Source organism: Podarcis pityusensis (genome assembly GCF_964106645.2).
Source record: "Podarcis pityusensis genome assembly, chromosome: 10".
Classification (NCBI taxonomy): Eukaryota; Metazoa; Chordata; class Lepidosauria; order Squamata; family Lacertidae; genus Podarcis; species Podarcis pityusensis.
The window spans coordinates 24,767,090-24,784,731 of NC_138035.1; the positions used below are offsets into that span (position 1 = coordinate 24,767,090).

The window sequence follows — 17,642 nt, forward strand, 5'->3', positions numbered from 1 at the left end:
TCCCTGCTCCTGCCAACCTAGCAGTTCAAAAGCTCCTCAAAGTGCAAGTAGATAAATAGGTACTGCTCCGGCGGGAAGGTAAACGGCATTTCCGTGCGCTGCTCTGGTTCGCCAGAAGCGGCTTAGTCATGCTGGCCACATGACCCAGAAGCTGTACGCCGGCTCCCTTGGCCAAGAAAGCGAGATGAGCGCCGCAACCCCAGAGTCGGCCACAACTAGACCTAATGGTCAGGGGTCCCTTTACCTTTAGCCTGGCCAGGGCTGGTGGGAGTTGGAGTGGGCTATCTTAACATTTTTGCAATGACTTTCACTACCAAGAATATTTTTTTGTAAACTCCGACAGATGCAATGCAATATTTTGTACCGTTGTGTAAAATGTTTTATTTGGTGGCCACTAGTTGTATTTTTACTCTTATGTCAATGCTTGCTGACAAATTTAATTCAAAAAGAAGATAGCCATTCATTAGGCCAGGCGGAAGGGTGTTGAGAAATAGTGGGGCTTTCTCAACCATCCTCATTGCTTTCTCGCATGATTGTGACTCATGATTTAGAGCCCCTCTCATGTGTTAGCTAAATGGGAATTCTCTCCCTCACCCTCTTTTCGTAAAAGAGAGCCAAAAAGAAGAAGCTAACTGAAGAATAGAAACGAAAGTGAAAGGCCCGCTTGCTTCCCTGGTGAAAGGATGCAGGATGTTTTTTTTTCTCAGGCTCATCCCCGGGTGATGAACTCGAGAGGCAGGAAAGCGCGTGCTTTTTTAAGAAACAGAATTGAATTGCACAATATCCCAGAAGCATCTCAGCAATGGGGGGGGGGGGAATTCCTCCCTCCGGTTTGCTGAGGTTGCCAAGAGGCGAGCTCCGAAAAGTTCCGCTTTATGGCTGCGCGAGGAAGCGTTTTCGCCGCGTTGTGTTGCGCAAGGATGCCCGCTCAGAACTTTGCGCGCCTATGAACTTCAGCAATCGTCTCTCGCTGCCCGGGCAAACCACGACCCGGACTTGTGCAAGGCGGGAAACCGAGTTCATCTGAATAGCTTCTCCAGTTTAAAAACCAAAAACTTTTTGTGTGAGGAAGTTTTTATGAATGGGGCTGGGAGGAGGAGGAGGAGGAGGATTCTGTGGGGGTTGGAGAACGGAACTGTGATGAAAGCGAGCGGAATTCGCTTTTTCCTGGAAAAGGACAGCATTGGGATTGTGAGGGGAATTCGGCTCGCTTCGGTTAGAGGTTGGACTTGCGCTCTCTGAAGGCAGAGAGAGAGAGAGAGAGAGACTTCCTGCTCTCTGCGCGAGATAGCTTTCTGCAGGTGTGTGGGAGGAAGCGAGAGAGACCTCGCTGGCCTCTCCTTTTCTCTCTCTTTCCAAAAGGGCGTCGGACTGAGCTGCGAAAAGAAGCAACTCGGAGGAGGCGACTGCAGAGGAAAGCGAGGGACCGGTCGTGTCTGCGCGTGTCCTAGTTCTCTTCCGCGAAGCTCGCGCGAGGAGGGAGAAAAGGCGTGTGTGTGTGCGCGCGCGCGCGCGCGGCGCCTCTGGCCTCCCAATTAAAAGTTTTGTGACTTCAGGCGCTTTGTGACTTCACTCGCCTGCCAGGCTGCTCTCCGCTTCCGCCAGCCGGCGCGGCCTCTCTTGCCTCCATGCCTGGCGGCGGGGAGAGGCAGCCGCTGATCCCTAGGGGGCGCCGCTGGCGGTGGCAGCAGCACAGGATGCCCTGCTGCACTCAAGGAGCGGCCTTCGTTCCGACGCTGCTGGTCATCTGGTCTTCGGCCTCCTTCATCATCTCCTACGTGATCGCTGTCCTCGAAGGCCACGTGGAGCCGCTGTTCCCGTACATCAGGTAAGAGCCCCTGCTGGGGGGAGCAGGAGGAGGGCGCCCTCTGTCGGAGAACCATTGGACAGAGTGGCACCCCCGTGTAGAGGGGTTGCTGGGTACACACGTGTAGCGGGAAGCTAGTGCATCCGATCACAGGCATGCCAGATCAAGTGGGGGAGGTTTTCTTGACCCCTGGAGGGTAAAGGTAAAGGGAACCCTGACCATTAGGTCCAGTCATGACCGACTCTGGGGTTGCAGCGCTCATCTTGCTTTATTGGCCGAGGGAGCCGGCGTACAGCTTCCAGGTCATGTGGCCAGCATGACTAAGCCGCTTCTGGCGAACCAGAGCAGCGCACGGAAACACCGTTTACCTTCCCACCGGAGCGGTACCTATTTATCTACTTGCACTTTGAGGTGCTTTTGAACTGCTAGGTTGGCAGGAGCAGGGACCGAGCAATGGGAGCTCACCCTGTCGTGGGGATTCGAACTGCCAACCTTGTGATTGGCAAGTCCTAGGCTCTGTGGTTTAACCCACAGCGCCACCCGCGTCCCTTATGTCTAAACGCTGCCTGTATGGAGAGTCGGGGCAACTCCCTGCATATAGAAAGCTAGCTTGACCTTTAAGAGAAGGCAGGTGCTTCTCCCTGACATTCTCACTTTCTGTAAGCAGGGAGTTTTAGTTCATGTAGGGAGTGTTTTGACATGCAACTGTCCACATGCTGTTTTAAGTGGCCCAGGCTATTGGGGATGATGACAACCAATGGCTTCCAGTTACAAGAGCAGAGATTCCGACTAAACATTAGGAGGAATTTTTGATGGTAAGAGCTGTCAGAGAGTGGAATGGACCCCCTCAGAAGATGGTTGACTCAACTTCAGTGGAGATTTCTAAGCAGAGATTGGATGGTCATCTGTCATGGATGCTCTAGTTGAGATTCCTGGGTTGCAGGGGGTCGGACTAGATGACCCTTGAGGTCCCAACTCTACAATTCTATGATTCTATTTCAGTTTGCTGGATCTATAAACTGGCCCAGAGGGAAAGGGAGTCTGGTGGTAATGTTCTGAGATGATTGGAGTGGACTGTACCACTTCATACAAGAGGGATCATACTGGCAAGTAGACAAGCGGTGTGGTATGGGGAAATGGCTGGGTTAAAGTATTTGTACTTTATGTGCTAATTCTTGACTTGGAGGTTTTCGTTTGATCTTTAAACATAGTGAAGCATTCAAAAGTGTTGTCTCCTTACGACAGTCTCAAACAGGCATAGGCAAACTCGGCCCTCCAGATGTTTTGGGACTACAACTCCCATCATCCCTGACCACTGGTCCTGTTAGCTGGGGATGATGGGAGTTGTAGTCACAAAACATCTGGAGGGCCGAGTTTGCCTATGCCTCTTGCATCCCACATTCTGCTGCATTTGTAGGCCTGGCCTGTGAGGTCTTCAATTCCAAAGGTTAAGGATGTGGTTTAAAGCACTCACCAATTTGATTAAGGGAGCTTACTGGTGTGTAAGCTGCACTGATTTCCGTGGGATTTATAGTCTCCAGAAAGTGGGTTTAGGATCGCAACTTTAATGGAATGCTGATTGTCATATAAAAATCCCACGGACAAAACAGAATGAATGCTCAAGACTTAACTTAAACCTTGTGAAGCAAATCAGGCTGAACGCTCAGTAAACAGGTTGTCTTGAGGAACCCATAACTAACAGCAAGTTGTGACAGGACAGTAACAGTTTGCTGAAGGACTAAGACCTACTGAGTAAATGTGCATATTGTTGTATCTCATGTGTTTAACTGACCCTATGTGTCTTTCCTCAGAAATAAATCCCACTGATTTTAGTGGGGCTTACTCCCAAGTAAGGGTGCACGAGACTTCAACTTTTATTACCCAATCCTTAACCCTGTTTGTTTCTATAAGAAATCACATCTGGTAAAGTATACTTAGGATAGTGTATTGCAGCTTGAGGTAGAGGTAGCGGTGTAATCCTAACAATATTTACTCAGAAGTAGTAGGACTTCTAGATAAGTGGGTCAGGATTGCAACCCAAGTCCCACTGAATTTGTTGGGACTTGAACTTGTGGTGGAGAAAACAGCACTTGACTTTGTGAAATTATCCCATCTATGTAGGGTTCTGTGCATGGCAGCTGCAAGATTTGCAGAAACACAAAATCGAAGCTTTCCCAGTCTTTCCTTTGTTACCAGTGCAGCAAGCACTTGACTTTCTTCCTGGCTTGCAGCTATGAAAGCCACAGACCTTTCGTCAAGGAAAATAGCAACCTTGCTTATTGTTAGATGACCCTCGGGGGGGGGGTCTCTTCCAACACTACAATTCTATGATTCTAAGAGGGTGTATTCAAACACACTTAAGCTTAAGGGAAATGTTTTGTATTCCTATGGCGCAGCGGTTGCCATTCTGCTGCTAAGGAAACTGACCCTGCCGTAAAGTTGGTCTCCAGTGGAAGAAAGAAACTTGGATACTTTCCCTGGGCATCATTGGTTACTGTACTACTTAACAGCATCTAGTAAGATGACACAGAGAGAGAGAGAGAGAGAGAGAGAGAGAGAGAGAGAGTCGGACATGGAATCATACGCAGATACGGGATTTCCTCTGTGCAATTCATATTTAGTAGAAAGTTTTTGGTTTCTGTGGTATGGCCCCTTGGCAACATGACTAATTCCAGGACGCATATTTTCAAATATAAGGTTATTGCCTATTTTTTCCTATAATTTTTCAATAAAATTGTACACACTTTCTTTTTTTCTCATGACCGTGCTGGTTCTGGAAACCCGGGAATATCTTTCGTGGCCTGGCCCTAGTTAGTTGTCTTTATGCCTGATAATAATGCTGAACCAATCAGTATGTAAGCACATGAAAGCGCAATATATATATATATATCCTTACTTGTTCTGCTGTGTCTCTCATGCTAGGCCCAAGAGAGTAGAATACACATACATTGAGTTGATCTTAAAACTTTAAAAGATGAGGGTAGAATGGAAAGTGCAGCATGAACTGAATGATCAATGTGTTGGCTCATCACACCCCTACAATCTGAGACAAATAAATGAACAAAAGCAAAGCTGGCCATAACTTTTCTTTGTAGTGCCTTACCTTTGTTTAAGCTTCATTTCAAGCCTTAAAAAAACAACAAAAATACCTGCCTCAAAGTTAAGCTTTTTGGAACAGCTATTTTTGTTTGGTTGTGTCTCCCCTTAACACAGTGGAAACTGACTTCTGACCAGAGCTTTTGTTATACAGTGGTACCTCGGGTTACATACGCTTCAGGTTACATAAGCTTCAGGTTACAAACTCCGCTAACCCAGAAATAGTACCTCGGGTTAAGAACTTTGCTTCAGGATGAGAACAGAAATCGTTCTCTGGCGGCGCGGCGGCAGCAGCAGGAGGCCCCATTAGCTAAAGTGGTGCTTCAGGTTAAGAACAGTTTCAGGTTAAGAACGGACCTCCGGAATGAATTAAGTACTTAACCCAAGGTACCACTGTATTGCTTTTTAGATATCTGTAAAAAGGAGGGAAATCATTACTGATATGGTTTAAAGCCATTTTATAGCTAATGTGTGCTTACTGAAGCACTGTAACAGAAAGAATAAAAGTTATGGAAATCCATTTTACTGGAAATCCACAATTATCTGCGCTTTTTTTAATTGGGGGAAGGTGTTAGGCTGTATTCTCAAGTTCCTGGATCCAGCAGGCGTTAAAATCTAATGGAGGATTACAAACCCCTGGATAAACCCCTGGAGCCTCACGCTTGCAGATTGGGGTGGCGTGCAACAACTGCAAACCATCACAAAGTTGTGATCGCTAGTATGACTCAAGAACTCATCCCAGCAGAAATGGATAAGTTATGCAATTGTTTTCTTGTCTGTACAGAAAACCACATAAATGTGGGTTTATGGCAGAGGTTTTCAACCTTTTTGAGTCCGTGGCTCCCCTGACCAACTGCATTCTTTCTGTGGCATCCCTGTGGGGCACAGGAGTCCAGTTATGTCACCCCTTGCCTGCAGAGCTGGCAGCCTCTCATCCTTTTTTGAACACCTTCCCTTGTGGAGTGTTCCCTCAGCCTCCTCTCCTCTCCCCTCCCCTTGGGAGTCCTCTCCTGGTCTCTGAGCTGACCCCCCACCCAAAGAGAGGTGCCTCCTCACACTGCCCCATAGGGTTCTGGGAAGCACCCCTTCCCGGTCCTAGAAGCACCATTCGCCTGGGGAGCTTGTAGCCAGGGCTCCTGCAACAAACAGCTGCGCAAGCCTTTGAGGGGCAGAGACACAAGAAGGAACCAGAGGAGGAAAGAGGGACAGAGGCCAGTGTTGCCTGTGGCACCCCTGGCCATCATTCAAGCCACCCCAGGGTGCCACAGCACCCTGGTTGAAAACCACGGGCCTAAAATAATATGTCAGAACCAGAATGTCTTATTACTAGTTACCTGGACGCAGTTTTTCTAAGTTAAATGTTTATGTTTCTTCTTCCTCACTGTTTTGTCATTTAGGCACAATTCACAGCATAGTTAAAATTTAATCACATTATAGATGTTATTTAATGACAATCTTTCAAACACTGTAATTCATGCATAAACCCAATTTTTAAAGGTTTAAATAAAAATGAATGGCATTCAATGCAATTTTAATTATTTGTGATGCTCTTAAACCATTAAGTGTTCCAAGAAGAAATTCAAATTGCACATTGGTCATGTGCAAATTCCATTCTCATCTTACCTAATGCTCTTCAAAGACTTTGAAGTGATCGCAGTTCAGTTTAGTATTTAGGTAATATAGGCCAGTCTCTAATTGAAGAAGTACTTCAGATTTGTCCCAAGTGAGTCACTTGGGACATGAGTTTTCTGCTGTCTACCAAGTTACTTAGAGCTTATTTATAATTAATTTGTGACTCTTAACACTTTTTTAAAAAACTCCTGCGGATTAAAATAAAAGTAAGGGTGTTTCTAAAAGATGAATAAATAAAGTACTGTATGGGGAACCCAGTTGATGGTTGGCACTGACAGGGAGTTTGTATCTGCAAAGTTTACTTTCAGTTTCAAAGAATCCCATGCTTAGCACTGCATGCAAACCAGGAATCCTTGTTTTAGTGAGTTAAACAAACCAACTTTGTTTGAAGTTGGCTTGCTTAGCAATCAATCAGATAAAGTACACTGCAGAATGCTATAGAAAGATTGTGCAGTAAGACCAGCACACACATTCAAGCTGATTTCCATTTGCATATCTCTTGCTAAATTTAAAATCACACATTCATAAGGATGCAGCGTGCTTGTTTTCCAGGTTCAGATATTTGCTTCAAGGACTATGGACCAAATATGGAATTTCCAGTAATGAACCAGGAAATGTAAATGAAGTCCCAGCATGACGGGGAGTTCAGGCACTGTCAGTTTGGACACCACCACGAATTATGTATTTGGAGGAGTGGAAGACAGTTCATTCCTCTCTCACACAGTCTTACACCATTCACAGTTGATAAGTGTCTCAGCACTGATGGAATTATCAGTCTGTTGGGCTGTTAGCTATGCTGATTGTTAAGTTGTGGGTGAACATTTTCAGTACATAACACTGATGATAATAGTATATCAGCAGCCCACTCATTTGAATGGCTATATTCCTATCTCTAGATTATAACCTGATAAAATTGATTGGTTTTTGGTGTGTGGTTTTTTTTAAAGGATCTACACTGGCAAGAACAGATTTTGAAACAAAGGGAAAATGAGTCACTACCCCCTCCCTGCAGAAATTCAAATAAATAAAAAGGGACTTGCTTATTAATACAAATGCACCTCAGAGATACTGAGAGTATTCTACTTTAATAATGTGCACCAGAGCAGCTTTTCATGGAACAAAACTGAACTTGAATCCAAAATATATGTGTATAGAATCAGGCTGCAAGTTTGATTCAAGTTTGCAAACCTGAGCATACAGATCTGCTGGTAAATCTGAAAATGAAGTCAATGGAACTTTCTTCTAAATAAATGTGGTTATGTTCAAGGTGTTACTCACTTACTTATTTTTAGACATGTTTCATTGACTTCAGTGTAATGTTGGTTAATGTTTCTCTGACTTGATTAGCAAAGCTGTTTTTCTTTTTTCTTCTTCTAAAGGAGTATGGATATTACATGGTATTTAATAAACCTTCCCAGTAAAAATGCCGTAAAAGTGACTGTCATTATTATTTCAGTTAGATTTAAATGTGTTCCTTGTATATTATAACTGCATGTTTTTGTTTTTTTAGTGATACAGGAGCAAAACCTCCAGAAAGTGGTATTTTTGGATTTATGATTAACATTTCAGCATTCCTAGGTATGTATGTATGTGTCTGTTATTACATTTTTAATTTAAAACTTCTAGTCTGTCTCATTCTAAGACTTGACTGGGTAAAAATGATTTCCTGTAAAATGGGCACATATTTTCAGATAGGAAAAACCACAAAAAATGCAGCATATTCTCTCTGCTCTGGATTTATGTGGTATTGGCTGCTAGAAGTCAGCCCAAACCCAGTAGTCTTAAAGTGAATTTTATCATCAATGTTAGCTTTATAAATTTTAATCCAGGGTAGTTTCTGAATTCTGGCATTCAGAGACACTAGGAAGGGAAGTAGGTTTTCTGTGACAAATTTCCAAGAAATGCCTATGTTGGAGAGGGGATGGAGAAAGGTTAAGACCAAGCGCTAGCCCTTTCTGAAGTACCGTTTTGCGAAAGTCATTAGAACTGTGAATTGCATGGATCCTGCACGAGTCAGACTTTGGTCATTTGAGTTCTAGTAATTTGTTTAGGTTTTTTAAGTAGCGGTATTGTTTCATCCTGCATTGTGATTTGTTTTGATCTTTTTGTTAGTCACCTTGGTTTTCTTTGGAAATAATGGAATATACATCTTTTAATAAATTGGTATATTACATTTTCCCACAGGGTGGGTTAGCAACTGTTTTTGTACATGGAAGAAATTAAAGGGGTGCATCACTGGGGCCGAAGAGTAAGCTTAGCTACTGGCCCAGGTTGTCCCAATCATTAGATCATCAAATCTGCATAACTTCTGCCCTTCATCTGTGTTCCCCGCCCAAGGTTCTGCTCTTGGTTGTTCCAGAATGGGACAGAATGTTGGGAGCTGAAATGAAAAGCATTATTTGAGGCCTCCACCTTTTACTCATTGTGTTGCGCAGAAGAGCTTTATAGCATATAAATTATCTGAATAGGATGGAGAATCTTTCTTCCCTTGTGTTGTTGGGATCAGATCAAAGTGGGTTGAATGATTTTCTTTTAGTCTCAATTTCTTTTTTTTTTCCAAATAAATTTTTATGAGTTTTCCAACACAATTATGCAATTTTATCCAAATTTTAACAAATTAATTCTTTTTGGACTTCCTTCAGCTTCTCTGGCAATCATCCATATTTATTCTTCAGTACGCATTCCCTTCGTTGTACAACGTAGTCTCAATTTCTTAATAACTTACGTTTTTGTCTTTTTTCCAAAAAAGGTGCAGTTACGATGTATGCAAGATACCTAATTGTCAAGGAGCAAAATGAAGTGACACGTTTCATTTCCCCCTGTTTCAATTTACTATCACTGTTTGTTGGATGGATAGGTTGTGTTGGAATGGGCATTGTTGCAAGCTTTCAGGTAGGCCCAAATTAAATTTACCTTTTTGTCTGTCTTTCCTCAATTGATATTTTGCTTCTCCTTCATTTGGCCTACAAGTAGTTAAGAATACCATATATATATCACATTCTAAAGCTAGTCCTTAAAAAACAAAAAACAAAACCTCTGGGCAAATCAGCAACCAAGAATTGGAACTGATACTGCATGGAGCAATGCAATGACTCTCTCATCCAGAGGTCAAAGTCCTCCTAAAGACTGTTTCTTGGTTTACTGAATGATAGGCACGTGGTGGCTATTGAAGGAGTGCAGGGCAGATAATTCCAGGTGTCTGTCACTATTACAGATAGTCAACAACCACAACAAAATGTGGTTCTCCCAACAATGTTCCTTTGGAAGATCTAATGGCATCAAATGATGGTATGGAAATAAATGAGAGAAGGCATTTTAGAAACAATTTATTATATACCTGGCAGCCAGTTAACACACATGTTGATGGCTTGAGCCCTCCTCCAGCCCATTGCTGTGTCCAGATACCTGTTCAGAGTAGCTAGCTGCTAAACAAAGACAAAATTCCATTGCTTGATTGTTTTGTTTAAATCTGTGGGTTGTGTTGCTAGTTTCATGCTTTCCCATGGTTATTAATGCACTGCTGTGCGGAATTAGCAAGTGGACAAGTCAAATTGTCCTTAACCCTTCACATTGTGACATTTCCTTTTATATATTTAGAAGCTGTGCCCCTTAGGTTTTGCAAGAATTTGTAGCATAAGATATGAGAAGAGTGAATGAGGTAATTAACTTCATGTGCAGATGCCAAAGTCAAGCAAGGTTAAGCAGATTGTTCAAGGCCAACTAGCAAATAACAAGAACCAAAATCTCACCCTTCGATTCTGAAGCCAGGATCTTGATCACAGAACTGTGGATATTCTGCAGAAAATAATTATTGGTTGCATAAAATGAGCATGATGGAAAAGAAGGTCACATTGCTTTTCTATGTGGTGGTTCTCCCCTATCCTTTAATTGGTCTGTTGAAAAAAGAAGAAGTGCAAGCATAACAAAAAGGAAGAGAACAAAGAATAACATGTGTGAACCATAAAGCATCACAGCTCTTCTGTGCAGTTTTGACTGTCCTGGAACCATATGGAAAATTCTGAGAACAGGGATGCACAATGCATCAAAGTTTCATGGTTTCTTTTCAGTCTGAGATATTAACAAATCCAGTCTGTCTTCTCGTGTTTACCCTCTGCAGTATCAGTCTGCTTTTTGTGTTCATTAGCGAAATTGCAATCGTAGATAATGCTTTTCCAATTGTCTTTTCAGGAGCTAACAGTTCCTGCTGTCCACGATGGAGGTGCTCTTTTAGCTTTTATGTCTGGCGCTCTGTACATTGTGCTTCAGACTGTAATCTCTTACAAGTCGCATCCACAATGGAGCAGTTCGTGTGCGTGTCACACAAGGCTGTTCTTCTGTATAATGACTTGGGTAGCTATCATTCCCAGTATCCTTTTCAGTATGTCACTCTGCCTGTTTAAAGCATGAATAATCTACCTTAACAACAACAACCCATTCCTATTGCATTCAGTTATTTGAAATGCCTTCACTGAAAGTAACATGTTCATTCTGCTATTCTCTAGATCTTCTGTTATTGAGGCTTAGCAGACTACTAAGAATGGGACGATTTGACGATTACAGCCATAAAATTTAAGTAATGTTGAGAGTTGGAGTTAGGGTCTTGTTTACGTGATCATTGGTTCTGAGATATTGGCCCTTTGAATTTATTTCCTTCTCGTGATTCGGTTATATGACCTAAGGGTTTGTGCAAGCTTGGTTGCACTCAAAGCATGGTTGACAATAAAACCAAGGAAAAGAATCCCTGGATGATCAAGGGCTGTTTGCTCGTGTTGGTTATTATTCAGGGATGGATGAAATTATGCAGTCACAACAAGTAGAGATCAGAGGTACCAACCATGAGAGTAAAATAACAAGACTACTGAGAATCACCAAGGTCATCAGGCCATAGATTGCAAGCGGTTTTGCCTTTGCCCTGCTGCTTTCCCTTGGAAACCCCGCTCTTTAGCAATAAATCAGAACCAGTAGCAATCCGTGGGAAACCCAGCTGACGTTTGCTCCGATTCAGCAGTAAAGAGCAAGTTTTCCCCAGGGAAGAGGAAGTGTGGATAAGTCCTTATTCCAAAATAGTTCTGAGGACAGAATTGCATGTGTGGCTACTCTGAGATTTGATGGTAATAAAAGTTCCTGAAATGACTGTGATTTGTCAACCTACAGTTCATATCATTTTGGAGAACTGTAAACGTTTTTTTAAAAAAACCAATCAATCAAAGGTCCTATCATTGAAATAAAAAGTCTGTGACCAGAGGGGAAAAAACAACATTTAGGCATTTAAAATCTAAACCGGATACTAACTTCATCCGTTTTCCTGTTTGGTGAACTTTCTTACATGACCATGCACCAAACATTCGTGGCTGTATAAATTCTAAAATGAGACGTGCGTCATACTTCTTGCAATTGTCTGTGGAAGTTTGTGTATGTTTGTGTGCTGGCTCCCACTGACTGTTCCATTCCTCTGTGTGAATAATTACGTATTGCTGCATTACAAGCCAAAAATAGCATTACATTTTAAATCAGTTGTTTCCCTTTAACACCCTCTCCTCCAGTGATTGCGTGTGCTTCACTAGTTTCCATAACAAAGATTGAGTGGAATCCAGGCGAAAAGGTAAGGTATACTAAGTAAAAAAATATAATCGTTCTTCCATTTTGTTTGGTTGTTCAATACTTTCAAATTAAGACAGGCAAAAGTAGACAACAAAGGACTTAACTTTGGTAAGTTTGAAGCTGCACAGACTAAGCTAAGTTGTGCAAGGCTAAGAATCATTTTGCATTTACATAGATAGCCATAGTTATAAAAGCTGCCATATTGTTTTGTGATACTTAATATAATGCAAAAGAATGTACGTACATTTTAATATCTAGGCATGTTTAACGCTGGTGATAGGTAAATTGAGAACAAGATGAGCTTTCTTTCTAAGTTAGCACTGAGAATGCATAGGTGTGCCAACATCAGGATACAGAGGGGGAGACACATATCCCCCCCCCCAAAAAGGGCATTGCAGGGCATACACTGTTACTTACCTCTGCTCCTATTTTATTCACTCATTCCACTAGGTGGCCAGAGCTGTCAGAATCTCCTTTTGTATCATCAAGCAAAAAGCAGGCTTTTCGCCTTTGTGTTTGGAGAAGCAGTAATGCTCCTCTCCTTGCTGCGAGTAGGCTCCTTACACTTGGGGTCAGAATGAGCAAAGCACATAATAATAATAATAATAATAATACCCTGCCCATCTGGCTGGGTTTCCCCAGCCACTTTGGCCGGCTCCCAACAGAATATTGAAACAGATTAACACATCAAACATTTAAAACTTCCCCAAACAGGGCTGCCTACAGATGTCTTGCAAAAGTCAGATAGTTGCTTATTTCCTTGACATCTGGTGGGAGGGCGTTCCACATGGCGTCACCACCGAGAAGGCCCTCTGCCTGGTTCCCTGTAACCTCAATTCTCGCAGTGAGGGAACCACCAGAAGGCCCTCAGAGCTGGACCTCAGTGTCCGGGCTGAACGATGGGGGTGGAGACGCTCCCTCTTCCTGGTACAACATGGTGTTCAGCTAAGGTTTAAGGTTTGCTATAGCTGCTGCAGCCCTGTTTCAGTTTGGGAATGAAATGGTTCAGTGACAATATCTGTGTAAGAATCAGGAGTGAGAAGCTACACATTTGGGTTTTGGAGGCTGTGCACGGGGTTTGAAGTGGTATAAATGAAGGAGTTTGCATAATCAGCACTGATCCTACATTTAGGCGGATGCGTACTAAATTCAGGAGATGTGCACTAAATTCAGACGCCATGGTGCATCTGCAGCAGCACAGCTGGACGCCTTCATCTGCTCCAGCTGCAGATGTCTCTCCTGCACTGGTCTCTACAGCCACAGCAGGCACTGCAACCTTCCAACAGCTTGACCTCACCCCCAAAGCTGCAATCCTCCACTGTCTCCCAAGACAGACAGATGCCAGCATCATGAATTTAATTGTGATGGTGCTTGCCTGCAAATTTCTGCTTATGCACCCGTATATATGCACTTGCCTGCTGACGATAACACTATTTGCTGCGTTTATAGGCAGCCTTTTTGCCGAGGCACCCAGAGGGGAGGTTTACAATTTTAAAATACCAAAAGAAAAGAAAAAAGAAAAGAGAATACTGTGAAATTGGTTGCAGTGAGGGGAACAGTCTTGACTGGAGCGGACCTGATGATGCGTTTGTCTGCCTCACTGTCTTCATGCATCTAAAGAAACAGGCTTTAGTCCATTAAAACCTCTTACCTTAATACGTTTGTTAGCCTTTAAGGAGCAACAAGGCACTCTGTTTTTGCTGCAGCAACAGACTAATCTCGCTGGAAATTCCTAATTTCTGCAAGTATTTCTGTGGGTATGATATACCACAAGAGGGAGCACGTGCCTTATGAATCTCATAAAATAAAAATAAAAAAGGGGGTGGGGTGGGGAGAATGCACTTTGCTACACAATCTTGCTACAGAGTGTAAATGGGTGAAAGTAATCCCTAATGATTCAATATGTTTGTATCCTGAGGTGTGAGCGGCTTTATTTATTTGAATATTTGTAAACAGCCAGGTCAAAAAAATATCAAGGCGGAATGCAGTAAAATAATTAAAAACATCATAAAACTTCAAAATCTTAAAATGGCAAAATACTGAACAAGTGACCAATAGGGTAGTTTGAAAATCTAGATTATTATTTTTTTAAACAGCTTTTCTTAAAGGTAAAGGGACCCAACAGCTTTTCTTACAAGACGGGAAAAAGTCTTTAAAGCAATACCCATCAAAGAAAGAGAGAAAAAACGGTAATAAAATAATTCAAAATTTCGGAAGGATTAACAAGGAAATGTGAACCTCAGTGTCTCCAATGTAATTGTTCTAAGGAGTTTAAAATTTTTAAAAAAACAAAAAAATGTATTTCTCCAAAATAAAAATAGGCATCTCCTTTGTGTTCCTGGTGTATACATTAATTGGTATCTGCCTGTCTGACTTGCCTTCTGTTTGCCATGTTTAGTGTTTCGAATTACTTTTTATTTATCCTTTCCATTAGGATTACGTGTTTCATTTTGTGAGTGCAATCTGCGAATGGGTAGTAGCCTTCAGTTTTGTTTTCTTCTTCTTAACTTTCATCGGAGATTTTCAGGTGGGTATGGCAGAACAAAAGGTTTCATGTTCAGAGCAAAAGGGCTTCAGAGTCTGAGGGCCAAACTGTACATTGCCATAAGCATATTGCTTTTAACGTCATTTTTGTCCTTAAGAAAAAGCAGCCATGGGGGCGCATGCTCCAGAATACACACTAAATCTGGATCAAGGGCCCATGCCAGTATGCTGCCAAAAATCCACCTGCTGCAGCTGCTCTTGTTGTTGTTTGTAGATGCCCTTCAACAAAGGTTATTAACGATAAAATGCAAAATAGAACAGAGCAATAAATTCACAATAATGACCATCAGCAGAATACATTGTCGCAAAACAAACAGCACAATAACCTTGTTAACCCTCCTATTTCGAACAGAGCAGCTGTGTTTTCAGGGACAAAAAGATGTCAACAAGGGGGTTGCACATAGCTCTAGTGGAACGGAATTCCACCGTCTGAACCAAAAGGCCCTCTTATCATTTCTGCATGACCCCTATTTGTCCCTGAAAATGGTGGTTTCAGCATATGGTACCCTAAGGTACAAAGAGCGGCAGTGGGGATAATTTTGGCCATTAATTCCGAACTGGAAAAAAGTACTGCAGTTTCAGACACATTCGAGTTTCTGAAAAACTACTGCCCGTACCCAGCCTTTAGTTGCCAATTCTGGCAGTAGACAGGTGCATTTTTTTAACAAAATCTGTTCACCATAGATACACGTATGCATGACTTTGGGTTGTAGCCAGTCTGTTTTGGGATGAGGTCAATTTTATTAGCTTTGCCTGAATTTAAATTATATTTAAGATTGGGGCCCCAGCTGTCTTCAAATACTAGATGAAGCAAACCTTTTTCTACTAATGCCAAATATTTTTTCACTTTTCTGTCTACATGCCTGTCCACCATGTAACACACGTGTAGCCAGTACTTTGTAGTGACGGGTTATTCTCATTCTCATTTTGTTCCAGGGAGTTACAATACGGATATCAACAGAGCTACATGGAAACCTATGACCACTTTTTATAGTTTGAATCATAGAAGCTGGGGTCGAGGGCATTAAAGAAACTGTTGGGGAGACTCCAGAACGGTAAAATCTGGTGTGACGCAAACCTGGTGGATCAACGCTGCAAGTTTGCCTAATCATAGTCAAGGGAGAGACTATTTTTACTTTTACTAATATCCCCATGTGCCTCGTTTCCCCTTTTAACCTGTGTTCTAAATCCTTTTTGTATTTTTAAATACTTCTTTCCAGTTTCATTTATAAAAATGAGAATGTCTGAAAAACGTTAACTTCTGGAAAAAAAGGAGAGGAAGAGACATCCCTCCTCGACAACTGTTGCCTTCTATTTGTTGGAAGTCACGATGGCCTCAAAGTAAAACTCAGGCTGCAGTCTGGTGAACTCGGTCCCACTGGTGAACTTGGTGGGGCTTTCTTTCAACTGACTGTGCTTAAGATTGTGTTTTAAAATGCCTAGTATTCATTGTGGATAGTAATGTCTGCTTTTATGTATTAGGAAATAAACTGGCCCTGATTTAAAGAGAGGTTGTTGTGGTTCAGGTCCTTTTTGAACATAAAGGGGCTTCAGCAAGGCTTGCTCAAGGCTTCTCGCTGCTTCAGATAAAATAATAAGATGTTCTGGCTACAGAAATTGAATATTACTTCAGCACTAGCTGCCTCTGTTGCACCTTAGGGCACTAAGCTAGTTTCGCGGGTGCAGGAAAACCTTTATGGCACAGCCAACTCTGTCCTTGCCTCACTACCACTGCCTGCCCCTCAACATCTGCTGCCTGAGGCATCTTCCTCATGTCCTCAGGCTGCCATGGCCTTCAGTTAGTCATGGCTAACTTGGCCTTGTGGGCTACATGTCTTATTGAAATCAAACAGGGGTGGCTACATTCTTTTTTGGGCCAAGGGCTACGTTGAGTGCTGGCCAGTCCTCCAAGAGTCGCATGCTGCTGAAAACAGCTCCATGCAAACCAGGAAGTGACCTCTCCAGACAATGGAAGGACCCTTCTTATCTATAGCTGTGATCTCCTGGGTGACGCTATTAGGCAGTTGAATGTGCATGCATACTCTGTCCATATCCCTACCTCCCTCCCTCCATGTGGCCCCGGCCCTGGCAACCCACGCTACGCCACTGATCTATGCTATACACATTTACTTGGCAATAACATCCCATTGAACTCAGCAGGAGTTAGAAAAGCTAACTAGCTCTGGACTGGGGTCAAAGTCTGTCTTTTCCATTAGTGATACTAAAAACACTTCCAGGAGATGGGTGCACATGCGCCATAAGAAGTAACTTTATAAATTAACTAAATGCACATATAGGCTTTTCTTTACTTGACAGGGGAATCATTTTGTTGTTGTTTTTTAAAAAAAACATTTCTCTGTTCTTTTGGAAAAGGAAGGACAAAATTAATATCTGTGGTGAAAATCTGAGATGTAAAAAAGCATGTAGGTTAACATACATGCTGAACAAAATAAAAGGGGGACTGCTTGTACAAATCAGATTGCTAAGAGTTTTTTGTATTTACAGATGGGTAGCCGTGTTGGTCTGCCATAGTCGAAATAAAAAAATTCCTTCCTGTAGCACCTTAAAGACCAACTAAGTTAGTTCTTGGTATAAGCTTTCGTGTGCATGCACACTTCTTCAGATACACTGAAGTGTATCTGATCTAGATATCTGTATCTGATTCAGATTGTATCTGATTCAGTTTGTATCTGATTCAGATACAAACCAGTGTATCTGAAGAAGTGTGCATGCACACGAAAGCTTATACCAAGAACTAACTTAGTTTTTTGTATGTCTATAATAATGTATGTATAATACTTTCTTGACTGCACAGTAGATGGCACTAAAGGACCATATTGGTAGTGTGTATTGCCCCCAAATCCTTAAATAATAATTGATCTACTTCCCTGGGAAGAAATAAATGTGTGGGCAGCTTGAAGTCTGATCAGATAGTCACCATAAGACAAATTAATTGCCTTTT

General features: G+C 42.3%; 1 protein-coding gene and 1 long non-coding RNA gene across 3 annotated transcripts; both read left to right on the plus strand.

Annotated features, from left to right (window-relative positions):
• Window positions 1-784: 784 nt before the first annotated feature.
• Window positions 785-16,190, plus strand: DRAM1 (DNA damage regulated autophagy modulator 1). 2 transcript variants are annotated; one of them, XM_080971819.1, is made up of 7 exons: window positions 794-1,828; window positions 8,046-8,113; window positions 9,285-9,427; window positions 10,724-10,901; window positions 12,079-12,137; window positions 14,571-14,663; window positions 15,617-16,190. In XM_080971819.1, exons 1-7 carry the CDS (start codon window positions 1,629-1,631, stop codon window positions 15,659-15,661), a joined length of 786 nt encoding a protein of 261 aa, XP_080827945.1. In that variant the 5' UTR covers window positions 794-1,628; the 3' UTR covers window positions 15,662-16,190. The 2 variants fall into 2 exon arrangements, with proteins under 2 accessions (XP_080827944.1, XP_080827945.1); XM_080971818.1 differs by lacking the exon at window positions 15,617-16,190 and having other exon boundaries at window positions 785-1,828; window positions 14,571-15,341.
• Window positions 10,909-11,715, plus strand: LOC308457740. Its single transcript, XR_013977101.1, has 2 exons — window positions 10,909-11,132; window positions 11,215-11,715. It is a non-coding gene; the product is annotated as an uncharacterized lncRNA (long non-coding RNA).
• Window positions 16,191-17,642: the final 1,452 nt, after the last annotated feature.